Here is a 27,894-nt window from a genome sequence, read left to right on the forward strand (position 1 = left end):
AAATAGATAGCTAGTGGGAAGCAGCTGCATAGCACAGGGAGATCAGCTCGGTGCTTTGTGACCACCTAGAGGGGTGGGATAGGGAGGGTGGAAGGGAGACGCAAGAGGGAGGAGATATGGGAACATATTGTATATGTATAACTGATTCACTTTGTTATAAAGCAGAAGTTAACACACCATTGTAAGGCAATTATACTTCAATAAAGATGTTTAAAAAAAAAAAAATCCTCTTTCAAAAAAAAAAATGTGTAGACCAGCTATGGGAATCAGTCTCTACTAATTCCCAATGATGTCTCCTGGACAGTTAACATTCACTGTTACCTTCCCCACCCCCATTCCTTACCCTGGCTTCGCCACCTACAACATTATTTTCAGAGGTGGCCCTTCTCCCATTCAAAACCAAGCCTCCTCCTGTGTCCTTGTGCCCCTCTCCCTCTTGCCTTCTCTGGGAAAATGCTCCTATCATTCCCAAGCTCTTTTCCCCTCTTCTTCTGGGATATTCCTCCAGCGTGTGTAATTAGGGATCTTTAAGTAGAACGAAAAGACCAGAGTGAACACTACATGGCACTATGTGAAATAATTCCAACAACCACAAAAATATTTGCATATGTAGAGAATATCTTTGAAAGATTACACGAGAGAGCAGCAAAGGGGGCAGCCGCCAGCGCTGGGAGCACTACAGCCAGGGGACAAGGTTGGAGAAAGACTCACTATCTTTATATGCCTTTTAAACCCTTTGGATTTCATACAATGTGCATGGATTACCTACTAAACAATAAAGGGAACTGTATAGACATTTTAATGTTTACATCTTCTAGAGTTTTACCAAGCCCATTGTTCTCCTTCTGCCACGTGCTCCCTGGGTAGATAAATTGACTCTCAGTTTCAACTACCAGTTATGAGCTGGTGACTCCCAGATCTGTTATCTCTGGCCCACATCCCTCCTTCGAGCTTCAGAGTTCCATTTCCCACCGTCAGACGTTTGTCCGTGGGTGTGCCACCAGAACCTCAAACCCAACGTCCCCTGCACCCCACTCACCATCTTCCAGCTGCCTGACCTTGAGGAAGGCCCCCTGTCAATCCTGCTGAACTGAAGGGCGACCCTGCCGCCGCTCCTCCTGAGCTGTCAGTCCCAGCTGCCAACAACCGTGGCCTCGCCCTGCACCTGCCAGAACTGGGGTTCACTCCTTCCCTCCCCAGATCCACCCCACCAGCCAGCCAGACAGCCCCGCCCCTCCCCTACAATATCGCTCAGATTCAGCCCATCCTCCCCATTTCTACTACCCTCCTGTAGGCCCTTATCATCTCTTTCCTGGGCTTCCATGCTCCCTCCCAATCTGACTTCCTTCTTCCAGGCCTGTGCTTTTCAAAGTCCCCCCAACCTCCGCCCAGCTGCCCAGGTCACACATGTAAGTGTAAGTCTAACAGCATCACTCCTGGCTCACCCCCGGGACGCTCCCTGTACTAGATGAGGAGGCCCCAACACAGCACCGCACTGCGTCCTTGCCCCTCCCCACCCAGCCTTGCCGACCTGTCCGGCTTCATCTCCTCCCATTTCCTGCCTTGTTACAGAAGTCACGCAACTGCTTGCAGTTTCCCAAGCGTCCTGTGCTGTTCCTCCCTGACACCTTTGTTTATGCTCCCCGCTCAGCTTGCAATGCCCACTCCTGACCCCCTTCGGCTTCCCTTCATCTTGGCCATCTCCTCACCATCACGTGAGACTCACACAGAGACCTAAGGAAGGAACGTGGGACAAAGACATCCTGAGACGGTGAAGATTGAAAACTATGAGCCCCGGGCCCAGTCATCACGTCAGTTACAAGGGAAAGCACCAGGACCCGGATGGCCAGTTAGTTTAATTCAGTGGTATAAGTAACCCATCTAGAGTTTTTCTGAATATAACATTTACAATCCTGCATAGCCACTGGAGGAGTGAAAAGGATCAAGGGAAAACTCAAACTCAGGCTGCATCATGACTGGTTGCCCAACAACAAGACATATGAAAGGTACCGAGTAGGTGCTAAAACTTCAGAATCCTCTGTCGTCATAAAACATCTACTAACAATTTTAATTAACTTTAGACTTCACAGTAAATCAGCTTAGTATTTACCCTCCTTTTAGACTTGGGAACAATCTAATCAATTTGATGCGCAGGCAGCAGAATGACAATGAGGTTTTGTCTCTCATGAAGGCTACCTTTTCATTGCTAGGGTCATACCTAGAATTTCAGAGCAAGTCTGAGTTCATTTAGACAGTGCAGAGAAAAATACATCGAAATTTGTCACTACAGATTTAAGTCAGCAGATTGCAGGCTGTCATGTACGCAGGAAGAAAGCAAACTTTGAGTTTTCAATGCTAAGGACACACAATAGAGCAAATTCTCAACATCCAACTGGTCTCGACCGAACAGGTGAATCAGAATTATCTGTGGTATGAGGGAGAAACATTATGCAGAAGTGAAACATTAAAGACCGTATAAGTCACTAGTCACCCAAATTTATGAGAGACATTATTGAGAAAATTGAGAGTCAGACTTAGCTTTTGCTCAGAGCTTTCGCCTTATCTTTGTGGCATAAGCCGAGAATCAGAGAAAGCCAGTGGGGGGAGACACACGGGGCTTAGGATTTGGGAAATGAATTTTGAACATTCTTAATTTATGACAAAGTAAGGCTTGGTGCTCATCAAAGAAGTTTGAAAAAGGAAAGTATTCTGAAAAGCAAGCAGAAGAAAAGCTTTCAAAAGGCTTTCCTCTATGAAATTAGAACTTAAAAAGAATTTTAGCCAAAAGTACATGCATGAGTGCTACAATGAAAATAAATTCAGCTTCATTTCAATTCATTTATTCATTAACTTATTCAACAAATATTTATTGAATGCTATGTGGCAACAACTGGGAGAAATGGAATTCTAAAGACAGAGATAAGATATCCTTGAGACACTTCCTAATTAGCCAATTTCTGTTTTCCAAGGGGATGGTGGGGAGGTGTCATGAATAACAGAATTCAATAAACATATCTAGTCAGGAATGGGGATCTTCAAGCCTCTTTCCCTTGCTAACTGTCATTTGGAGATAAGCCCTTGCTACAGGATAAAGGAACACAAAATACACATAGACATGTGTCCAAAGGACATGGGATACTCTCAGTTTTAAATATCCTTTCCCATTTGCTCTAAATGTCTGCTTGTATTTGTCAAATTATATAGCCAATTTGACTAGAGAAATATAGCCAGGTTGGCGGGCACACAGAGGGGACATCTAATGACCTCCCGGGTTCTCTCAGAGGAAGGACAGGAAATGGTGAATTACAGGCTCCTTTAAGCAACACTGAACTCAAGGATCATGAAGACAAAGCTATGGCTCTGAATTTCTTTGAGAAGAACTGCAAGAAGACAGGAGAGGATAGAGCAAAGAAAACCAGAGGCTACCTTCAGGAGGGGAGCTCTGTAGAGACATGTCTTGGGATATGGTAGGAAATGAAAATGTGACAAAGTAGAGAGAGAAAGAAGGAAGCTCATCCTGACCTTTACTTGAGGGTCAAGATAACTTACAGAAAGACTTGCACCAATACCAGATTCTTCATTTTGGAGCTCTAAGCAGCCCTGGTGCAATTTATTTTTTCTTTCTTTCAGAGAATAAACCATGTCATTCCTGGATATCTTTCAGGGTAAAGTGGTTATCACTGTACCACAAGTAGATGGACAGGTTTATTCATATGTAGTCCTAAAAATATTCCTTCAAGTAAAGGTACACTCCATGGAATGTGCCACAGTTCTAAATAAATGATATTTACATGGAATGCACAATTCTACATAAATGATATTTACATAGGATGACTCTTCTTTAGGCTTTGGTGCAAGGTACAGTTGGCTATTTTGAGTCAGAAAATCTGGATTTGGATTTGCTTCTGCCACTGGCTGATTGTGAAATTTGGGTCAAGCCGTTTGAACCTCTCTGAATCTGCATTTTCTCATCCATCTTCTACACAGAGCTCTTAGGAAGATTAAATGACCCAAAATGCATTAAGGTGCTCTGAAAATGATGAAATGATATACAAATGATAGTTCCACTACTCTTCACCAGCACTCTTTGGCCTGGTTGTCATGGTATGGAGGGAAAGCGTAGTAATAATAACCAAGACAGAACTCTTGACCAATGAAATGGAAAGATACGTTACACAATGGACAATCATATAGTACAAACATATTTTTATTCCTGGGTAACATCAAATTCTATTTATAATGCCAATACCAACTTTTTCTTCCTATCTGGCTTTGACCCCTAAAATAATTAAAGACAACATAAATGAATACTAATGATACTCAATAAAGTAGAGGGAACGGTTTTATCTACCATGATGTTCACTGCCAGTCTTACAAAATAAGGCCAAAAACAATGTCACCATTCAAAACCCACAGAATGTTCAGTATTACCTCCTGAATGGTATGTGTGTGGCATCCCCTCTGTACTCTTAACTCAGGCTTTTACCAAACATTTCTGGAGAACCCATTAAATAGTCACACTGTGCTACGTACCATAGGGGACACTAAGAGGATTAAAACACAGTCCTTATTCCAAAGGCATTCACTGTCTCCATTAGAGGGAGGCATTGGGAATAACTGATAAAAAAGCAAACTGAAACACAGGTCTCTGAGAAAGGTCCAAAGTATTCTGAGAATATACACAAATGATAGATTACTTCCAAATGCCAGGATCTAACAGGGCTCTGTGGGGAAGATCATTCTGAGCAAGGGCATGGAGGATGGGAAGGACTCCTTCGCCAGATATGGCAGTGGAGCCATGGGGGTTAGTAGCTAGGCTGAGACGCAAGCTTGCGCTCGACCCAGAACGTGGATGAGAGCGGGATGCATTCAGAAACAGCAGCCACAACAGCACGGCCAGAATACAGGTACAAAAGAAGATGAAGTTGTAAAAAGCAGGTCAAGAGAAAATTGTGGAAGGTTTAAAATGCCCAGCTGAGAAGCTAGGTCTTTTAAAAGATGCAGAAATCCAGTGAAGGAACAATGCCATGCTGGGTCTTGGTTCTGGAAAGATGCACAACTACAGTCAGTATGGAGGATTTATTGGAGGGGTGAGAAAGAGACAAAGGGAAGCCGACCAGATAAGGAGCTCTGGCCATAGGTCAGAGGTACTGAGAGCTAGAAAGAGGCCAGTGGCAGGAGAAAGCAATGGATGAATGGCAATTTGCCTTTTCATCTTGAGGTGACATACTCCCTGAGGGCACTGGTTCTCAGACATACTGTGTTGCCTAGATTAAGAGGTCCTTGTGCCTTGGGCTAAACCAAAGAGATGAAAGTACTCAAGTCCCACAAATTTGAGCATGTGCTCTTTAAAGACTTGCCTGGTGGCATCTGCCTAAGGAAGGCACACTGAGTTAGAAGTGATCATGTGCAAAAGCCTTTCTTAACCAAGGGACCTGTGATATAATAAATATAATACAAAAGTCAAAGTCCAATGATTTGCATTATCCTGACATCACACAATATGCCAGATTTTTACATCTTTGTCCTCTGTGCAGTCATTATGAAATTTTCTTTTACTTTTATAATTTCTGCTCTTTTTCCACGGACATCTTTTTCAGGTGATGACTGACAACTGGAATCGTCTCACTAATCTGCTAGGACAGTGAGCATAAATGACTGCTGTATTTGATGATGGAAACCAAGATGAACTAATTCATTCCCAAATATGACCAATGAGCCTACTTTCTTAAATGCTGTGAGATAGATAATATGGCCAAACACATGTACAAATCATATCATCATAAAATTAAATGACCTACTTTGTTCTTAAATTCTATTCTCAAATATAAAATCAAAGCCTCTGAAACACATGCAACAAATCAAATACCACCATCAGCATTAATTCCTTTAACACCTACTATATGAGTTCTTACTTATGCTATTGCATTCATTTTCTTCTTTCAGATGACAAAAAAAAAGGAGAGAATCTGTAAATGGAGCTAAACAGATTATTGGAGAAAACAATTAGACATAAAAATGACTCTAAGTGAAGACTCCTGGCACTTTTCTATGTGTGCAAGTGTATGCACTCTGCATACCAATGACAAAGCTAGAAAGAAAACTCACCTGTTTTCTTCCTCAAGATCTGCTAGGATTCTCTCTAGCTCCCCTCTTTCCTCACTCTCTAAGGAAATCAAGATCTGGGCAGGACTACGAGGCTGGCTCAGGGGGGAGTCCTGGTTCAAACTTTGGCAGTAATGCTGGATTAACAAATGTTCATCATCTCTGGAAAATAAAATCAAAGGTTTTGGTTTTTTCCCCCCTTATTTTGCCTTGGGGGTCAGGGACTTGGGTGTGTATTTTAAAATAGAAACAGTTATTTGCTCTTAACAATTAATTAGACCCTTTTTCCTGCTTTTAAAGACATTTTGATACTCTTGAAGTTGTGGTCTACCATCCCGTGGGTGACAATTCCAAGTGTTTCTTGCTCAGATTTTCCATTGAATCTGGTTGGCCTATTTACATGGGTAAATGAATGGTAGAATTACAGTAATACTGGGACTCTACGTTGACAGTTTAACCAATCGTTAGTAAATATTAAGAGACGTAATAATGGCTGTATAATGCTTTTGCTACCAAGCCTGTCAAGACAATCTGTTCACTCACGCACTGTGTTGTTGATACTGACCAGGAAAAAACTGAAGCCCTTAAAATAATAGAGTAAATATTTTCTTAAGTGGAAAGCAATGCAACTGAAAAGTGTTGCTTTGGTAAGCCAGTTTCAACTTATTAACCCCACAGAGGCAGGATGGTAACAATAATGAAACTACAGATAAAAATGACTATTTCATTCAATTGTTGTTTAGATAGAAAAACAAAAATTGGCAGGGGAAAAAAAAAAGCCATTAAGGTGACTAATACAAGAGGACTGAACAAGTCAGTCCTCAGAGCAGCTTTTAAAGACTAATCTTGGGGAACAAAGAGGCCAAAGGCTTATATGTTGGGAGGAAGCTGCAATCTTTCCTCATATCTAGGAACTCTCTCATACACAGAAGAAATTATTTTCTAAATGCATCGCCCCCAGCTCCTGAAAAGCCTGTGTTACCTCCGAGTTATAAGAACTTCATTCTGTTCTTAGTGAGAGGCTAAAGCCCTTTGCTTCCGGCTACATATCAGTAAGATGATATGTTAATATTTCCCTCTCCACACCCCTTTAATTTCCTTTTCTCAACTCTATGTCCTCTGAGTTGAAAAAATTTCAGATACTTAGGGAAAAAAATCCTCCTAATTTAAATGATCTTGGTCCATCAAGTCAGATAATTGGTTGGTAAGTTAAAATTAAAATAATTTTTGGGTGTTAAAAACAAACATTTAAGTGAAGTCAACCAATCTACCAAACCACTTCCCCAGATCTGCCCCTAAGATATCATGATATTACCGTCCAACATTGAGTCAAAATGGATTTTATGTCCTCAGAATAAGCTAAAGCTAAATTTCGTTTAAAAATAAAACAAAAGCAGTTTTGACCACCTAATTTGTTAGCTCTCTTCCCAAATTCTGCAGTTTGATTGCTAGGACTTCCCATGTTTAATTACAACATACAGTTATAATTCAACTTCTCTTACTGTTCTCTGAGGCAGTCAATGAATGGCAGCCATTATTATACAGATACAACTTGAATTACTGTCAATGTGCTAGAGCTTCTAATATTCAAATCGGTGACCCAAAGAAGCAAATCATTCAGGTTGTTTACATTTCGTTGATTCTTTGGTTACATATTTTTCTGTCAAAGTAGTTTATATATTAATACTATTAATACTTTTCCCCACAGCTAAGAAAGAGAATGCACCATAGTTGTGTTTGGGGGAAAAGGATGTTTTGTTTTCTTTTCAGTAACTAAGTCATATATGAATGGCTGAGTGTTGACTTTATTCTTTATTATTACCTTGATCACCTTTATGTACCAGATGAGATGACTTAGTCTCACGTCTTCAATAACCAGTTATGTATAAATGCCACTTGGATACTGTTTCCTTCAGTCTAATCCTTATAAAGCCTGTTTCTCATCTGAGTGTGACTTTGGGTTGACACACCAACTACATATGATAAATTTACCATTTTCCCTTTGCCTAGATTCTCTATGACAAAGTGGTGAGACATCCATAACTTATCAAACTAAAAACATTATTGTACCTTGACTAGATTTCATCTCCCTAAATTATCTATTCAGTTAGCAGATCCTTATTTTGTCCTCCATATTTGCTTCTCAGTCTGCTCCCTCCACCTCAGCCTCTTGGTTCATGGCAAGATTCCTTTGTGCTCCTTACTGTGAATACTTCCCCTACTCTGTAATGAAGCCTCTGTTTCCCTGCCATAGCTGTGTTCTCCGCCACCGCTCTCTCGCCTTCCTTAAATTTGACAGGCCTGGCTTATCATCCCACTACAAAACCGTGACCTCAATTTGTACTTCTTCTTCTGAAACAATTCACAAGATAGCCTCACTTTATTTAGCTCTTGAAGGCGCTAAATCACAAAAACCTACTAGTTAGGATCTCTAAAGGAAAATGCCCATCTAGCCTACCATATGGGAATGCCAATGCAACTACACCAAGATTATAGTTCTACTCCCCACGAGTGGAGAAAACACTACTTAGCCATCACTTTAAAAATTAATACCTAATCCCTTTAAATATCCTGCAGGTTTGGTCAAAGATTAAACATTTCATAGAGTTTAAGTATTTGGGACCCTGCAATTTGTGGTAGTATGGCATTAAATAAGAATAAGGCAAAATGTTTTGGAACATTTTGGAACATCTGGAATACCAATAATGCCACAATTTGGATGAGCTCATTCTGTGTCGGGTTGTCAAGAGTTAGAGAAAAAAAAGTAAATGAAAGTCTCCTTGAAAGATCAAATGAATATAAACGCTAATTCCTATCTTCTGCGCTACCCTACCTCTAAATCCCTCAAAGCAATTTCATGGTCAGGAACATTTTGTAAAAAGAGACAGGATACTTACATGCTCTCATTAGGAGAGATGCTATCATTTAGATAAGATCCATTGCTGTTTTCCATTTCTGCTAGCCTGATAAAAAACGTAAAAGCTCATTAAAACTTATGTGACTTCTTAGAATCTATTCAAGACCTAATCGAACATTCCTGAAAACTAAAGGATAAATCATGTCAAGAGGAGAAAGGAATCCTTCATATTAAAGGATGTGTGTGTTGGCCTAACCGTCTGAGGCAGTGAGTGGTGGACCACGGCTAGTTAAGTAGCTTTACATTTACGCTGCAAATTACAAGAGAAGTTGTATTTTTTTCCTTCACAGATTGATCTTCCTTTCACTGAGAAGAGGCCTTTGTTTTCACGAGAAAAGCTTCCCTAACAACAAATACACTCCGTACCTTACGCTATCCCATGTGTTTCTTAAGACAATTAAAGATTTCCACTGAAGACAGAATTATATATAGCTAGTTAATACTTCCTACGGTTGATAAACATGTTCAGCAGTTAGACTATTGATAAAAGATAAGATTCACAGTAAGCTCTCTATACATTCTGCCAATTTTTACCTTTAAAAACCTCCTTCACCTCAAACAATAATAAAGTCTTTTTACAACTTAAAAGTGAACCAAACTCTTACAGATTTATTTAACAAGCATATCTTACAATCAGCAATTTAGTTTTTAGATATAAAAGTTACCTCAAACACAAAGGAAGTGGGACAGAAAGGTCCAGGGATTAGGAAAATGAGTGATTCTCTTCTTTACAGCGTATTATGTAAAATACACACAGAAATGGAAAGCCAGTGCTTTCACAGTCTCCATATAACACAGTATAATTTCTTCATATACTTATGTCTGGTCTAGCAGTTTTCTAAGAAGGTTAGATGATTTCTAAGTCAATTGATTAAACGTGCTCAGTATATAAAACATAACAAAGCTATCAGGAATGTTTAAAGGCCTGGGTTAGGGGAGACTATTGTGGGCTGATGCTCTCATTGGTGTCCAAAAACAACATGCAGTGGAACGGCATGCACGTTAGAGGGCAAGCTGATTAGTAGAAATCAGACAAGATTGGGGAAAAAGAAGAGATTTGTTTAAAATTAATATAGGTTAGCTTTCCTTGGTTAGTTATTTCAATCAATATTTGCCTGGCATTCAACTAGTCTCATACCTGCTAGCATAATGTTCAATGCGTGAATGAGTATCATCGTGTGAAAGCTGAGGGGACGAGGCAGGCCTATAAGGCAGAAAATGTTATTAGTCACAGATACCATCCATTAATGGAGAAAAAAACCCCACCACACAGTTATGTTATATACATGGCCTAGAATGCTTTTGTTCTAATACTATGGATAATGTACACATTTAGCTGTTCCTGTATCTTAGATATCATCAAGTATTTAGAATCCAGGTTTGAGAGATGATTTCTCATATTTCTGCTTTTCTCAAGAGCCATAAAGAGAGATCAAAAACTTCTCTGGAAAGTTTCAATTATAGAAAAGGTCGGGGGAGACAATCTCTAAGTGACATTTTGTCCTCCTGTCTTGTAATGTCTCATATCCTAGAGTTCTGAAATTGTGTCAGCAGTATGCGGTTTAAAATTTTAAACAGTTTACACCTGTGCCATTTATTAGCTGCCTTCTTATTGAATGGAAACTGTACATTTGCCTAGTAAATTTGCAGTTAACAATATTAGTTCCAAAGAGGCCACTCCAGTCCATGACTACTTAAGATTCCACGTATCAAGATGTCTTGGTTTGTGCAATTTTGTAAAGAAGGAATATATCTACCAATTTAGCAGCAGGACTATATTACTACTTCATAAAGCAAAACTAAATGGCCCTAAATTATAATGTGATGTTTTAAAAAGAATGACTAACTTCAATAGAATGTCAATATCTGAAATATTTCTTATTAGGGATACTGTGTGCTAATATACAGAGGGGAAAACAAGAGAGGAGGATTAGCAGGTATAGTCTATTTACTTTGGGGGTATAAAAACCTACTTTTTTTGGCTTCACAGACGAGAATTTTGGTAGGGTTGACATGTTTTCACCTTTTCATATCTGATCTATTAATTATCCTTGAAGTTTTTATAGTATCTTTTAGATTAACTTTAGGAAAAAATCCATCTGTTCTGAAAACCAGTTTGGGCTTGGGCTTTTTTGTTTTAACTGGAATAGGACAAAAGGTCGCTTCCATTTCTCTCCTGACACAGAAAGCCCTTAGGTAAAGGCATGAATCCAAAAGTCAACAGAAACCTATTCAGTAAGGATTAGTTTAGTCCAATGTCTAAGCAGCATTCAAGGACTTGGTCAGGACACTAAGAAGAATATGTCTGTTTTTTCTTACATTAAAAAAAAAAAAGAAGAAAGAAAGAGAAACGTGTAGTTACCTAGGCTTACATAGGAAATGTGCTAGAAATCTATATTTCTTAAAGAAGGCACACAGTCATAAGATGATTACAGCACACTACAGCAAATAACCAGGGAACTGAAGTCTTGCCTGAGAGATAAATGTCTTATTTATGAAACCAAAGTTGTCTAGGTCAAGTGTCACCATAATCAAATTTGGAATGAATTACGAAGATGCTTAAACTGTCATGAGGAAACAAAAGGATGACTACCCAATTTACTAGGCAGATCCAAAGATTTCCAGGTGAATCTTCATTCTAGTTTTGGAGATAATCTGCTAATTTCTTAGAATCCTGGAACAGCCCATTATTAGAAAAGTGCTAAGGTTTGTTTTGAAATATTCACTGCAGGTCAAGATAACTGAGTACCTGGATTACTTAGTTTATAAGCCCTATCTTCTGGAACAGACCAGTCTTTCGATTACATACTGCTTATAAGCTAAAAGCCCACCATCGAGGAAAATATATTAGTGTTTCCCCTTGTAACAGTTGCTACCTTGGTAGTGTAGAGAAGAAGGAAAACATGAGACCTTGGAGCATAACTACACCGAGAAAGCTAGGCATGTAAATGCAAAATACTTTAATAAAATCTTAAACAGAAAATCCTATGCAGAGCTTTAATTCTTAGCCTTGAGGATACTTCCATGTTATTTTTCTTATTAATGTACATAGCACCTAAGACAGCATGCATAAGCTCAAGAACTCATAATAACCAAGCAATCTAAAAAATATAGATATCCACTAACGGAGGTACTTATTAAACCAGAAAATGAGCCAAAAGGGAATACTGGTCAGAGAAGAATCATTTAAAAATCAAGAATTAGTAAAAGTACAAAACTACTTAGTCCAGAAACAAAACTAAATGCAAAGCCTTCTAAAACGCTTTTCCAAGAGAAGGTAAGAATACTGTTCTCCCTTCTCACTTCCTAAATACAAAATGATATACCCCCAAAAGGATTATTCCTACTATTCCTATTATTGCTAATGGCCAATTCCATCCCACCCACCACCATTTTCTCTTTTGTGACAACTCCATTAATAAGTTTTCAAAGCAGAATAGCTCAAAGAATATTGTTTGGCTGTCTCATTTGTGGACAAACAATATAAAAGGTTTATGCTAGGTTTACTTTCAAATAAAATGACAAATGCAGGCAAATAAGGGTTTTTTTCTAAGGAAAAACAAAAGATCTGTATCTCAGTAAACTTTCAAATTCTGTGATCCATATTGAATGGATTAAATGCTGTCATCGTCATAGGATTTGTTAACATTGGATAGAATTCTTGCAAAATAAAACACCTTAGGACCTGGCTCTTCTGCCTGAATAGAATAGCTTTACAATTCATTTTATAAATTATTTACCATCCCATGAGTAGAGACTTTAATAAAATTGTTGGTATTACAGGGACTTTAGCCTGCTGGGGTTGTTTTCTTCCTCAAAGTTAGAATTTCCCACTATTTCTGAATAATCTAGCATACTTTTTTATAAAAAGGCTAAGTAGGGGTAGGTTTCAGTTGTTAGAGAAGATATTTTTTAAAACAATGTTATTAATTTTAAAGTTCTTCAAAATTTAAGAAAGACAAACACCCTCTACTTAAAATAAGTTATATTAAACTGTCATGAATTTTTCTCATTAGCTTATGTATACAGTAAACTTCTTCCTCTAGTTAGTTATTCTTTATTATGTTGTGCTACCTCTATGTGTTTTAAGACATTAACCTTTAGCATATTTTTCCTTTGGATTTGTCAGCTGGTTAGATTTACTTTGTGTTGGAATAAGTTCTATTTGCTTACTAGGATCCAATCAAGCTGAGAATTTCAGTATATCAATTAAATTTTTTTTTATTTATGAAAGGCTTTACCTTCTATAAACAAATAGACTACCTGGGATAGGGAAAATAATTACCAACAGCAAGGAACATAACTGAATCTAAATAACTCCCCAAGTTGTTTAAGCATGATGATTAAAGAAATCGGGTATAGCTACCATATCTCAAAATTAAAGGGCATAATAACGCAGCTTTACAAAAGAAAGGAGTGTTATACTTCCTTTAGGCCATTAAAGACTTAAAATAAACTTCAATTAATAGTTTGCATTTATCACTACAGGATTTTTTTTAAAAAAAGACCTACTTTAAATTAAATTACATGGTGGAATAAAAAAGACCCAATAAAGATAAATTGACTTCTTATATAAGCCCGTCTTCCAAATTGGTCATTTCCCTCTTATATATAATAGAGCTGTCTGACTTTAAATAAATATTTTAATAAAGTACACTTTGAAATACCGAAATTTTGTTATAAAAACCCCACACAATATAACTTTAAAACAATGCACACTTTGTTTGCTGATATTTAAATCACGGACTCTAAAAGGAGTTTTCTGATGACATTATAAACTCTGAGATAAATCAATTATCTGTTAATATCTAGTATTAGTAGTATTAATAATACACACCAATAATAATAACAAAGACTACAGTACACTTTCCTTCCAGTGTAAATGTGTGTTTATGAGCTGGGTATTTAGCTTGGAGAAGAGAGCAAAGTGAGTTTAGGTCAAAATTGAGAAACTCATGTATATAAACACTGGTCAAATAGCATGGCATTACCTGATAAAAAGTCCACATGTCTAATTGAAATTATTCAACCATACTCAACATCATACCATGAAACCAATTTTGATTTTAAATAGTCCACTTATAACAGGCCCTAAAGAGTAAACCATCATCCTTTTGAAGGTCCTAAAGCACTGAATCTCTAGAAATATGGCTAAAGAATGTTATTATGTAATCAGAAGGCTCTTCCCTGCTTATAATGAAAGAATATATAAACATGTCTCCCAGGATTATAACTAACAACCCAACAATTTCTTTGATGTTAATTTGAACTCCAGGCCAGGATTTCTGCTGGTTTACATTTGACCAAGTGGGGACCTAAAAACCTCACTGATTCTCCTGATCTGTGGTGGATGGCACCCTCAAAGTCTTATCAAGGGAAAAATTTTTGAAATGAAGGAAGGGAAATTAAAGTGTCTTTAAACAAAACAAACAGAACAAAAATTTTAAAAAATCAAGCAAGCGAATGTGTTGGTGGTAGCAGCACCCTTCCGTGGAAGTACTCACGCAGAATCTAGCGGCCAGAAGTTGATCAGAGCAACAGGACTGCAAAACAAAAAATGAGGCGGTGAAGAGAGACACAGGCAAACTCAGCCACACACACACACACAAAATCACTGAAAGGTCAAAATAAATGAAGTCCAATCAAGTATGAACCATGGAAAGCAACGGCCAGACAAAGGTGAAAAGTGAATTAAAAGAAAACCAGTTGTGCGATTGCCATCAGAGTTATGGAAAAAAGAAGAGAAGGTTCAAAAGAGGTGAAGACATCATCATTTTGATCTAGAGAATCATAACTACTTACTGTGAAGAAATTTCCTGTGACTATATTTTTTTTCAAGTAGAAAAACGTGACTAGGTACGACCACACAATCAGATACAAAAAAGACACACGCCTACTGATTTGTAAGGGAGGAAAATCAAAATGAAATCTTGGAATCACTCATTTGTAAACAGTCCCACATCTCTTGCAAGCCTTGTGAGGTAATTAGGAGCCGGAACGTGGTGGTTTACTCCCTGTGAGATAAAGTTTAACTTTTGGAAGAGGTCATTGTCATGGGACAATTGACATGGAAAATGGCGACTGAACATCAGCTTGCTTTTCTCTTTTTAGATACAGTAAATCTAAAGAAAGAAATAGGAGAGACTGTTTGCATTTGGGAGTGAAGGAAGGTATTCAGCTGAGAGGAGCTCAAAGATACGTCAACTGAGAGGCTGGTTTGCTTTGGCCACTACTCACGTTTCCATGTTGTCCCCCTCTAAGACCGTCTGCACTGGCAGGTAGCCCATTCGGGGATGCTTCGCAAAATACCTTTTGGTTCGAAATTTGTTTTTCAGTACCTTGGCAAAGTCTCGAACATCTTCTCCCGATGTAGTCTGAAAGGGAAACCATGCTGACATCAGACTTGGGGAGGGGGTATAATCTCAAGAGAAAGCACAATTCCAGGGCTCTGCCTCGGAGCGCTTGTTTTATTATAATTAAGAGCAGTAGGAGTTGAGAGCAAAGGCTTTGGAATCACATGAAAACACGGTTTTGAAACCAGACCTGCCATTTACTAATGGGGTTAACCTGGATGAGTTATTTACCTATCCAAGGCTCCAATCACCTATAAAATCAGGGCAACACCTCAACAAGTTGTGATGATGAACAAATGAAGTATACCAACTACTAGGCTACCCAACAAATGGTAATTTATGGAAGTCTGGAAGTCAGAAAGTTGACCGTCCGTTTTGCCACACTTTACAGTAGTTTTAAAACGATTTTGTCCACATTGCTATAGTATTTCACCCACTAAGTACCATTCTATTCACAGCATGGTACATTCCCCATCAATGAATACCTTTGCAAAAGGAATCAAAATGAGGAAGACAATGAAATAACTGGGAGAATCACTCTGAAGATGGAAGAGACAAAAGCTCTAAAGCAGAGCTTCTCAAACTTTGATGTGTTGGATACCACCAGCAGACCTTGCTAAAATGCAGGCTTTGATTTAGAAAGTCCAAGGTGGGCCCCGAGGTTCTTGCATTCCTAATAAGCTCCCAGGTGACACCAATGCTGCTGGTCCACAGATCACACTTTGAATAGCAAGCAGCTAGTGTTTACGGAATAAAAGATTTACACCCAGGTCTGCGTCCACCAAGTCCAGGCCCTTTCCATTTCACCAGTGATTTTTCCAAGTCCTGTTGGCCACTGAGCATTTTCCCAAAACAACATCTTAGGAGAAGACTCCAGCTCTTAATTATAGAACCTTGGGCAAGCTTTTTTAACCTTAAGATCTCAGAGTCCTCAACTATAAAAAGGGGATAAAAATAATACCTATCTCACACAGAGTAGTTTAAAAGGTAAACGCCTAGCATTTAGTTGGTAAGTGTGAGCAAGATTAATTTAAGTGGTGGATTGCGAATTTTAAGGAACCTATATTACCCGCCCCCCATACCCAACGTGCCCCATGGCCATAACACCTCTGCACACAGCCGCTAGGGATGTGCAAAATAAACGTGAAAATGTCTTCCCTACAACCCACGAAAACAGAAGAAAAACCTATTGATTCACCCAACAATATGTGTTGAGTGTCTACTACAGTCCACATGAGCCAGGCATCGCACTAGGGATGAGGTAAATCCCGGAGTCTACAATTTGGAGCCACTTTAGCTGGGCAACATCTGGGGAACTTACAAATCACAGCGTGACACATGATCTGCAAGACTGTACAAAACTGAAACTTCTTCCAGGTGAACTAAGTCACGTCAGGGAGGAATCTAACTTACCGGAGTGCAATATTCCACCATGGGGTAGTGCATTTTGTGGCCTTTTGCAACGCGACCAGAAAAAAAGCAACTTTGGCAGATGTCATAATTAAAGTGCTTTAGACTCCTGTACCTGGTAAAGAACAAAAACAAACATATATGTATTTCTTCACATCAAATTCCCAAAGAACACTCTTTAATAAACCTCCTTCCACACTGTCTTAATTCTGGAAACAGAATGCAGGGTTCATTAATCCCACAAGGTAAGTGATTCACTTCCTACTTCCAGATTTCTCTGGTGCTTCTCCTACAGTATCAAAATATTTTGGCAGAAAGATTATCCTATAAACATTTGGAGGGAGGGGAGAAAAACTCAGCTCTTATTTAAACTCCACTAGGAACTCTTTCAGATTAAGTAGGAAGATAGTGGCAAACTTCCAGGCTTTTGAAGACCAGATACTAGAATTTGAAAGAACTTCCAGAAAGGATAGATTGATGCATTGCGGGCTCCCATACCCATCAAGAAGGCACAAAAGTTTTCTGAGGGAATTATTTTCAAAAAAAAAATTATAAAGATAAAGCAATTTCATAAGACAAAAGAAAATTAAACAAGAACTCTCAATTAAACCAAATCTTGCTTTAATTACATTTTCTGATTGACTGAGATGACCCATCTTCAGATTGTTACTTGGATAATCTCTTTTATCTGTCTCTCTTCAGAAATCCCTCATCTCATTACCTCCACATGATAATGGAAGCCCCAAGAAAAGACACATTTTGGGTGAGATGTAAGTACTACATGGTAATTTCCCCCCCATTCTCAGAATACTGTATTCTTCGTTTCATACCCGCCCTGCCTTGTGCTTTCTCAGATAAGAATCTTAGCCAATTAAAATAAACATATTCCTTATGTCACATATGGGAATGTGGGAAAAAAAGCTACTGTTTTTAGATCCCAACCATCTTCTGAGAGTGGGGGAAAGGAGGAAAGAGAAGTGCTCATTCCTAAAATAATCTACTTTCTTAAGGGCAAAAGAATGGAATGTGAAAATGCTCTCTTTGATCCTCCAAAGCATTCTCCTTTTTCATTTTATAAAACTTCCCCCAGTATACAAATCTTACCAGCGAAGGAAGCTAAGAAAAGAAAGGTAAGAAATGCAATGGAGCCCCGCCCCCCGCCCCCCCCCCCCCCCCCCCCCGGCATCACTCTTACCTGCCAAAACCAGGAAGGAAAAAAGGTGTCCTGTGCAAGCACTGCCTACTCGATGTTGTCTATCTAGGCTTTAGAAACCTCTGAAGGTTTCTGTAAAACCTCTTTGTAAACAGCATGAAGTATGGAAGGACAAACACCAATGGTAAAGGAGCACAGTGAACGAAAAGCACACAAATGGTACAAAGCAGTTATTAGGAAACAAAGTAATGAAACAAGTCTAAGCATAACCAGAAATGAGTGTCTACTTAGCTGATAAGTGGACTCTGAACAGGCACAGATGATATAGCTAGTTTGCAACTTGACGGCTTATTCGTTGCTATGGAAACCTTGATGTTGATCCAGATGTTTAAATACATCATCATTTCAGAATCTGGATTTGGGATTATTGTTCAATAAGATTAATTCATTTAAAAATATCCTGTCTCCCCAAACAGGTCAACAAGACTGAAGATTTAAGAGCCAATCGTTTTCTGGGACATTTCAGGAATATCAGAATAATAACCTGCGATGATTCCTACCACTTTCACTTTTCAATTTATAAGGAACGTCTTCTTTTTTTAGCTGCTCTGTGAATCTTTCATTTACTTGCACACTTTATATTCCCTCAGAAGTTCATTAGGATACTATGAAAAGAGCGCAATCGGATTCACAGATAAAGAAGTATGTTCTAGGGTGCTCGAAACAATTCTTGTTACTTTAGGGCAAGAACAGTGGTGCAAAGTGATTAAGAGACTGAGCTACCATGACAGGTCTCCCAAAATAGAATCATCCCTTAGTTTTATAACTGATTCTTGGAGAGTTTCTATAAACAGAAAAGACCATGGAAAAAAAGAAAGAGATGATCAAAATGTTTTGGTTCGAGGAAAGAGGAGGTACAGTTAATCTGTATATACTTAATGGACAAATATCTTGGTGGAGACAGGCGGTCAGTCTCGATCGACCAAGAACATGGCTCTGCAGAGCTGAAGAGTGAAGGCTGAGAAGGACGCCTGCCTAATGAGGTAGATCCACTAAAACAACCCAGTGATCCGGGGAGTGACAGGAGTGATCAATGCTCCAGCCTGATCACCTCCTCTCCCACTGTGCAGAGGACCAAACTAACAGCAACTGGTAGAGGAGATAAAAGATCAAGTCATAAAAAGGTGAGAAATGATCAAATCAAATGACATTTGGGGGCGTTCCTCATACCTGAAGCCGATGATCGGACACTCCTTGCAGATGTTACACTTGGCCTGATGCTTCGCAGTCTCCGCAGCAGCCACTCTGTGCAGGACGGGCAGCCATACCATGGACTGGGGTTCCAGTCTCATCCAGTCTAGGAAGAGGGCCGCTTCAATCTCAGGCTTATTATTAGCCTGCAAAGACAGGAGGCCGAAGAATGCAAGGAGAGAAGGTAAGAAAGTACAGGAGGCAAACGTCAGCTCAGGTAACGCGTTAAAGGAAGAAAGAAAGATCAATAGTGGCACAGTGAGGCCCACTCTTCACAGGCTGTTTCTGCAAATGTCCCCCCAGCATCTACACAAGCCACCTACCCCTAAAGCTTTGGGAAACTGCTATTACTCTGTTTGGCTACTAGATGACAAGAAAGCAAAGCAAAACAAACAAACGGAAAAAGTAAAGCAAAATACACATCTGGAAGAGACTATATTTAGCTCCAGTTTTGGAACAGATATATAAAAGTTAGCCAGAAGTAAAATGCAAGCGTTTATTGATAAAATTTCAAAGGAGAAAAAGAAAAAAAAAAACAACTCAAGGAACTACTGCTCCCTTTTTTTCTAGTGAATCTGTTTCTCAGTGTTTCATAGAATCATAATGAAGAGGCTTTACAATTCATCTGGTCCCACAGCTTCATTTTATAGACAAGACGGCTGAGATGTAGATGATAGAAGTGGCTTTTTCAAAGGCCAGACAACTCCCTGGCAGCAGAGCTGATACTAGCATCCAAACCTCCTGGTCTAGTGCTGTTTTCATGGTGGCCTGCTGCTTTTCTGTCTCTCTGTCTGTCTGTCTGTCTGTCTCTAGTTCTCTCTTTCGGAGTCTAAGTTTAATAAATACCATTCTTCCCAGCGAGTACAATGATTTTAGAAAATTCAAAATATTATTTATCCATCACTTGATTGGTATGTTACCACAGTCAACATTTTAATTATATGTTGCTTTTAACCCTACAAGACCATGTTTCGTGTTTTTATACTGTTAGATTGACCCATATATTGACCACTTTAGGGGGCTTTGTTTCTCATTGTGTCCTTCATCTCAAATCTCCCATCTGGGATCAGTTCTGCCAAAGTGTATCCTTCAGTATTTCCTTTTGTTAAGTGTCTGTTGATGGCAAATTTCTCAGATTCTGTTTGCCTGAAAGTCTCTTTTTCTATGCACATTCTTGATAGCTATCCTCATTGGGTATAGATTTTTAGATTGAAAGGGTTTTTTTGTTTCTGTTTTTGTTGTGTTTTGTTTAGTTTGTTTTGATTTTGTTTCAGCACACTGAAATATCATTCCACCTTTATCTCACTTTCTCTGCTGCTAACTGTTGACAAGTCAGCTGTGAAGCTGTTGGTCCCCTGAAGGTCATGTGTCCTTTTCCTGTCTTGTACTGTACTTCTAGGATTTTATTGATACTTTTTAGGATTCACGGGGCTTCATGAACCTGTGGGTTAGACTCTTTAGTCAGCTCTGGAATCTTCTCACTCATGATCTCAACAAATACTGCCTCTTCTCCATTCCCCCTCTCCTCTGCTTACAGAAACCTATTAGGTAAATGGTAGACTTTCTCAATCTAACCTCCATTTCTCTGAACAGGCTTTCCTTAGTGTTCCTCTATTTTTGGTCTTTCTCTGCTTCATTCCCAATAGTTCCTTCTGCCCTACTGCCTGGGTATCTAGTTCTCTCTTTAGCAGCATCCAGTCTACTGTAAGCCCATACATTAAGTTTTCACTTTTGATTATTGTACTTTTTAGTATCTACAGGTTGTATTTGGTCATTTTTTTTAACATCTTTATTGGAGTATAATTGCTTAACAATGGTGTGTTAGTTTCTGCTTTATAACAAAGTGAATCAGCTATACACATACATATATCCCCATATCTCCTCCCTCTTGTGTCTCCCTCCCACCCTCCCTATCCCACCCCCCCATCCTACCCCTCTAGGTGGTCACAAGCACCGAGCTGATCTCCCTGTGCTATGCGGCTGCTTCCCATTAGCTATCTATTTTACGTTTGGTAGTGTATATATGTCCATGCCACTCTCTCTCTTTGTCACATCTTACCCTTCCCCCTCCCCATATCCTCAAGTCCATTCTCTAGTAGGTCTGTGTCTTTATTCCCGTCTTGCCACTAGGTTCTTCATGACCTTTTTTTTTCCCCCTTAGATTCCATATATATGTGTTAGCATACTGTATTTGTTTTTCTCTTTCTCACTTACTTCACTCTGTATGACAGACTCTAACTCCATCCACCTCACTACAAATAACTCAATTTCGTTTCTTTTTATGGCTGAGTAATATTCCATTGTATATATGTGCCACATCTTCTTTATCCATTCGTCTGTCGATAGACACTTAGGTTGCTTCCATGTCCTGGCTATTGTAAATAGAGCTGCCATGAACATTGTGGTACATGATTCTTTCTGAATTATGGTTTTCTCAGGGTATACACCCAGTAGTGCGATTGCTGGGTCGTATGGTAGTTCTATTTTTAGTTTTTTAAGGAACCTCCATACTGTTCTCAATAGTGGCACTATCAATTTACATTCCCACCAACAGTACAAGAGGGTTCCCTTTCCTCCACACCCTCTCCAGCATTTATTGTTTGTAGATTTTTTGATGATGGCCATTCTGACTGGTGTGAGGTGATGCCTCATTGTAGTTTTGATTTGCATTTCTCTAATGATTAGTGATGTTGAGCATCCTTTCATGTGTTTGTTGGCAATCTGTATGTCTTCATTGGAGAAATGTGTATTTAGGTCTTCTGCCCATTTTTGGATTGGGTTGTTTGTTTTTTTGATATTGAGATGCATGAGCTGCTTGTAAATTTTGGAGATTAATCCTCTGTCAGTTGCTTCATTTTCAAATATTTTCTCCCATTCTGAGGGTTGCCTTTTGGTCTTGTTTATGCTTTCCTTTGCTGTGCAAAAGCTTTTAAGTTTCATTACGTCCCATTTGTTTATCTTTGTTTTTATTTCCATTTCTCTACGAGCTGGGTCAAAAAGGATCCTGCTGTGATTTATGTCATAGAGTGTTCTGCCTATGTTTTCCTCTAAGAGTTTTAGAGTATCTGGCCTTACATTTAGGTCTTTAATCCATTTTGAGTTTATTTTTGTGTATGGTGTTAGGGAGTGTTCTAATTTCATTCTTTGACACGTAGCTGTCCAGGTTTCCCAGCACCATTTACTGAAGAGACTGTCTTTTCTCCATTGTATAGTCTTGCCTCCTTTATCAAAAATAAGGTAACCATATCTGCATGGGTTTATCTCTGGGCTTTCTATCCTGTTCCATTGATCTATATTTCTGTTTTTGTGCCAGTACCATACTGTCTTGATTACCGTAGCTTTGTAGTATAGTCTGAAGTCCAGGAGCCTGATTCCTCCAACTCCGTTTTTCTTTCTCAAGATAGCTTTGGCTATTCAGGGGTCTTTTGTGTTTCCATACAAATTGTGAAATTTTTTGTTCTAGCTCTGTGAAAAATGCCATTGGTAGTTTGATAGGGATTGCACTGAATCTGTAGATTGCTTTGGGTAGTAGAGTCATTTTCACAATGTTGATTCTTCCAATCCAAGAACATGGTATATCTCTCCATCTGTCTGTATCGTCTTTAATTTCTTTCATCAGTGTCTTATGGTTTTCTGCATACAGGTCTTTTGTCTCCTTAGGTAGGTTTATTCCTAGGTATTTTATTCTTTTTGTTGCAATGGTAAATGGGAGTGTTTCCTTAATTTCTGTTTCAGATTTTTCATCATTAGTGCATTAATTTTGTATGCTGTTGCTTTACCAAATTAATTGATTAGCACTAGTAGTTTTCTGGTAGCATGTTTAGGATTCTCTATGTATAGTATCATGTCATCTGCAAACAGTGACAGCTTTACTTCTTCTTTTCTGATTTGGATTCCTTTTATTTCTTTTTCTTCTCTGACTGCAGTGGCTAGGACTTCCAAAACTATGTTGAATAAGAGTGGTGAGAGTGGAATTCTTTGTCTTGTTCCTGACCTCAGAGAAAATGGTTTCAGTTTTTCACCACTGAGAACGATGTCGCCTGTGGGTTTGTCATATATGGCCTTTATTATGTTGAGGTAAGTTCCCTCTGTGCCTACTTTCTGGAGGGTTTTTATGATAAATGGGTGTTGGATTTTGTTGAAAGCTTTTTCTGCATCTATTGAGATGATCACATGGTTTTTCTCCTTCAATTTGTTAATATGGTGTTTCACATTGATTGATTTGTGTATATTGAAGAATCCTTGCATTCCTGGGATAAACCCCACTTGATCATGGTGTATGATCCTTTTAATGTGCTGTTGGATTCTGTTTGCTAGTATTCTGTTGAGTATTTTCGCATCTATGTTCATCAGTGATATTGGCCTGTAGTTTTCTTTCTTTGTGATGTCTTTGTCTGGTTTTGGTATCATGGTGATGGTGGCCTCATAGAATGAGTTTGGGAGTGTTCCTCCCTCTGCTATATTTTGGAAGAGTTTGAGAAGGATAGGTGTTAGCTCTTCTCTAAATGTTTGACAGAATTCTCCTGTGAAGCCATCTGGTCCTGGACTTTTGTTTGTTGGAAGATTTTTAATCACAGTCTCAAATTCAGTGCTTGTGACTGGTCTGTTTATATTTTCTATTTCTTCCTGGTTCAGTCTCGGAAGGTTGTGCTTTTCTAAGAATTTGTCCATTTCTTCCAGGTTGTCCATTTTATTGGCATAGAGTTGCTTGTAGTAATCTCTCATGATCCTTTGTATTTCTGCAGTGTCAGTTGTTACTTCTCCTTTTTCATTTCTAATTCTATTGATTTGAGTCTTCTCTTTTTTTCTTGATGAGTCTGGCTAATGGTTTATCGATTTTGTTTATCTTCTCAAAGAACCAGCTTTTAGTTTTATTGATCTTTGCTACTGTTTCCTTCATTTGTTTTTCATTTATTTCTCATCTGATCTTTATGATTTCTTTCCTTCTGTTAACTTTGGGGTTTTTTGGTTCTTCTTTCTGTAACTGCATTAGGTGTAAGGTTAGATTGTTTATTTGAGATGGTTCTTGTTTCTTGAGGTAGGAATGTATTGCTATAAACTTTCCTCTTAGAACTGCTTTTGCTGCATTCCATAGGTTTTGGGTTGTCGTGTTTTCATTGTCATTTGTTTCTAGGTATTTTTTGATTTCCTCTTTGATTTCTTCAGTGATCTCTTGGTTATTAAGTAGTGTATTGTTTAGCCTCCATGTGTTTGTAGTTTTTACAGATCTTTTCCTGTAATTGATATCTAGTCTCATAGCACTGTGGTTGGAAAAGATGCGTGGTACGATTGCAATTTTTTAAAATTTACCAAGGCTTGATTTGTGACCCAAGATATGATCTATCCTGGAGAATGTTCCATGAGCACTTGAGAAGAATGTGTATTCTGTTGTTTTTGGATGGAATATCCTATAAGTATCAATTAAGTCCATCTTGTTTAATGTATCATTTAAAGCTTGTGTTTCCTTATTTATTTTCATTTTGGATGATCTGTCCATTGGTGAAAGTGGGGTGTTAAAGTCCCCTACTATGATTGTGTTACTGTCGATTGCCCCTTTTATGGCTGTTAGCATTTGCCTTATGTATTGGGGTGCTCCTATGTTGGATGCATAAATATTTACAATTGTTATATCTTCTTCTTGGATTGATCCCTTGATCACTGTGTAGTGTCCTTCTCTGTCTCTTGTAATAGTCTTCATTTTAAAGTCTATTTTGTCTGATATGAGAATTGCTACTCCAGCTTTCTTTTGATTTCCATTTGCATGGAATATCTTTTCCATCCCCTCACTTTCAGTCTGTATGTGTCCCTAGGTCTGATGTGGGTCTCGTGTAGACAGCATATATACGGGTCTTGTTTTTGTATCCATTCAACCAGTCTATGTCTTTTGGTTGGAGCATTTACATTTAAGGTAATTATCGATAGGTATGTTCCTATTACCATTTTCTTAATTGTTTGGGGTTTGTTATTGTAGGTCTTTTCCTTCTCTTGTGTTTCCTGCCTAGAGAAGTTCCTGTAGCATTTGTTGTATAGCTGGTTTGGTGGTGCTGAATTCTCTTAGCTTTTGCTTGTCTGTAAAGGTTTTAATTTCTCCGTCGAATCTGAATGCGATCCTTTCTGGGTAGAGTAATCTTGGTTGTAGTTTTTTCCCTTTCATCACTTTAAACATGTCTTGCCACTCCCTTCTGGCTTGCAGAGTTTCTGTTGAAGGATCAGCTAGCTGTTAACCTTATGGGGATTCCCTTGTATGTTATTTGTTGCTTTTCTCTTGCTGCTTTTAATATTTTTTCTTTGCATTTAATTGTTGATAGTTTGCTTAATATGTGTCTTGACGTGTTTCTCCTTGGATTTATCCTGTATGGGACTCTGTGCTTCCTGGACTTGACTGACTATTTCTTTTCCCATACTGGGGAAGTTTTCAACTATAAATAATCTCTTCAAATATTTTCTCAGTCCCTTTTTCTCTTCTTCTTCTGGGACCCCTATAATTCGAATGTTGGTGCGTTTAATGTTGTCCCAGAGGTCTCTGAGACTGTCCTCAATTCTTTTCATTCTTTTTTCTTTATTCTCCTCTGCGGTAGTTATTTCCACTATTTTATCTTCCAGGTCACTTATCCATTCTTCTGCCTCAGTTATTCTGCTATTGGTTCCTTCTAGAGAATTTTTAATTTCATGTATTGTGTTGTTCATCATTGTTTGTTTGCTCTTTAGTTCTTCTAGGTCCTTGTTAAAAGTTTCTTGTATTTTCTCCATTCTATTTCCAAGATTTTGGATCATCTTTACTCTCATTACTCTGAATTCTTTTTCAGCTAGACTGCCTATTTCCTCTTCATTTGTTTGGTCTGGTGGGTTTTACCATGCTCCTTCATCTGCTGTGTGTTTCTCTGTCTTCTCATTTTGCTTAACTTACTGTATTTGGGGTCTCCTTTTCACAGGTTGCAGGTTCGTAGTTCCTTTTGTTTTTGGTGTCTGCCCCCAGTGGCTCAGGTTGGTTCAGTGGCTTGTGTAGGCTTCCTGGTGGAGGGGACTGGTGCCTGTGTTCTGGTGGATGAGGCTGGATCTTGTCTTTCTGGTGGGCAGGACCGCGCCCAGTGGTGTGTTTTGGGGTGCCTGTGACCTTGTTATGATTTTAGGCAGCCTCTCTGCTAATGGGTGGGGTTGTGTTTCTGTCTTGCTACTTGTTTGGCATAGGGTGTCCAGCACTGTAGCTTGCTGCTCGTTGAGTGGAGCTGGGTCTTAGCGTTGAGATGGAGATCTCTGAGAGGGCTTTCACTGTTTGATATTACATGGAGCCAGGAGGTCTCTGGTGGACCAATGTCCTGAACTCAGCTCTCCCACCTCAGAGGCACAGGCCTGACACCTGGCCGGAGCACCAAGACCCTGTCAGCCACAAGGCCAAACCAAGTTCAGCCAAAGTTGTGATACTTATTTCCCTTGTAGGAGTTCACATGGTATTAAGAGGCACTGTGGGAAGAGTATATTAGTAGCTACCATGTCTTGAGTCCTGTGGATTACCTTTTCCTTCAGCCGCACCACCTCCTGGCAAGTCTTGAGGAGACAGGGCTCCTGTCAGCGTGAACTGGACCCCACAATGCCCCAAAGCCAAAGCCCCAGCAAGTCCTGAGGAGACTTGGCTCCCATTAGCATGGACTTGACCCCGTGTTGTCCTGAAGCCCCTGGGCTGTCAGCATGGACTCAGCCCCATGTGTTCCAGAAGCCAAAGCCCCAGCGGGTCCTGAGGAGACCAGGTTCACATCAGCTGCCCGGGGGAGCCCTATTTGGTCATTTTTAAGGTCACTTCTAAAGTCTGTGGTTCCCTAAAGATATTTTTCAATGTTGTTTCTTATTTTTTTGACAGAGTATATACATAGTTTTAAAAAAATCCTCTCTTTCTAATGATTCCAAGATAAGAAATTATTGCGGGTCTGCTTCAGGGGTCTGTTATTTCTGCTGGTTCTCACTCACTTTAGTTTCTTGTGGGCTTAATTCTCTTTACTATGAACTATAATAACCTTAAAAATATTTTCTGGAGATACTGAGCCCTAGAATGAAAGTGACTTCTCCAGAGACAATTTTCATTTGCTTTTGCCAAGAGCCAAAGGGCACTACCTATTCTGAGACCAATTTACACTGAATACATGATGGGATATTTAGTATCATACAAGTAATGAGTATATGAACGGCAAACCCATGTTGCTTCTCTTGGAATGTGGTTTGCTAATAAGGAATCTATTCACACTTTAGACAAAAAGCGCAAATGAACTCTTTGGCCAACCGAATAGTAGGATCTGGACCGACAGGTCATTTGGCTTGTAACACTACTTCAGTAGTACTCCACTCGTTACCCCTGATTATAAATTTAACACCATTATAATGAGCTATTTAACCTTGAATTTTCTAGCTGCAAAATGGTATCAACTCAAGCTACTGATCAAAAGTTTTGTTGAGTACTTCTCTCTGTGTAGAGTGCCATCACAGAGGTACATTGTGAAAATTTTCTTAAAAATTAAAAAAGAATTATAGAATCTGAAGATAAAAGGGACCATGGAAGTGAATTCATACTTTTGGAATGGCACCACAGAGCTGTAAGACTTTCAGCAGTCACCGAGTTCAAACTTATCCAATGTCAGTGTGTTCTTATAGCCGCTATATAAATACCACCTGTGTGAGGGAGCAAATGGATGATCTTGAACATTTGTGTACAGGTA

General features: G+C 39.0%; 1 protein-coding gene across 7 annotated transcripts in view; it reads right to left on the bottom strand.

Annotated features, from left to right (window-relative positions):
* The window catches only part of DMD (dystrophin), a 2,476,968-nt gene that overhangs the window by 51,465 nt on the left and 2,397,609 nt on the right, over nucleotides 1–27,894 (bottom strand). For all 7 annotated transcript variants that reach the window (XM_059910880.1, XM_059910875.1, XM_059910877.1 and 4 more), the window contains 7 exons: nucleotides 19,169–19,335; nucleotides 16,789–16,900; nucleotides 15,260–15,396; nucleotides 14,527–14,565; nucleotides 10,161–10,226; nucleotides 9,003–9,068; nucleotides 6,109–6,267 (listed from right to left, as the gene is read on the bottom strand). In XM_059910880.1, the coding sequence (XP_059766863.1) occupies nucleotides 6,109–6,267; nucleotides 9,003–9,068; nucleotides 10,161–10,226; nucleotides 14,527–14,565; nucleotides 15,260–15,396; nucleotides 16,789–16,900; nucleotides 19,169–19,335 (746 nt within the window). The remainder of the gene's footprint in view (nucleotides 1–6,108; nucleotides 6,268–9,002; nucleotides 9,069–10,160; nucleotides 10,227–14,526; nucleotides 14,566–15,259; nucleotides 15,397–16,788; nucleotides 16,901–19,168; nucleotides 19,336–27,894) is intronic.

The sequence above is a fragment of the Balaenoptera ricei genome, chromosome X (assembly GCF_028023285.1).
Source record: "Balaenoptera ricei isolate mBalRic1 chromosome X, mBalRic1.hap2, whole genome shotgun sequence".
Taxonomy (NCBI): Eukaryota; Metazoa; Chordata; class Mammalia; order Artiodactyla; family Balaenopteridae; genus Balaenoptera; species Balaenoptera ricei.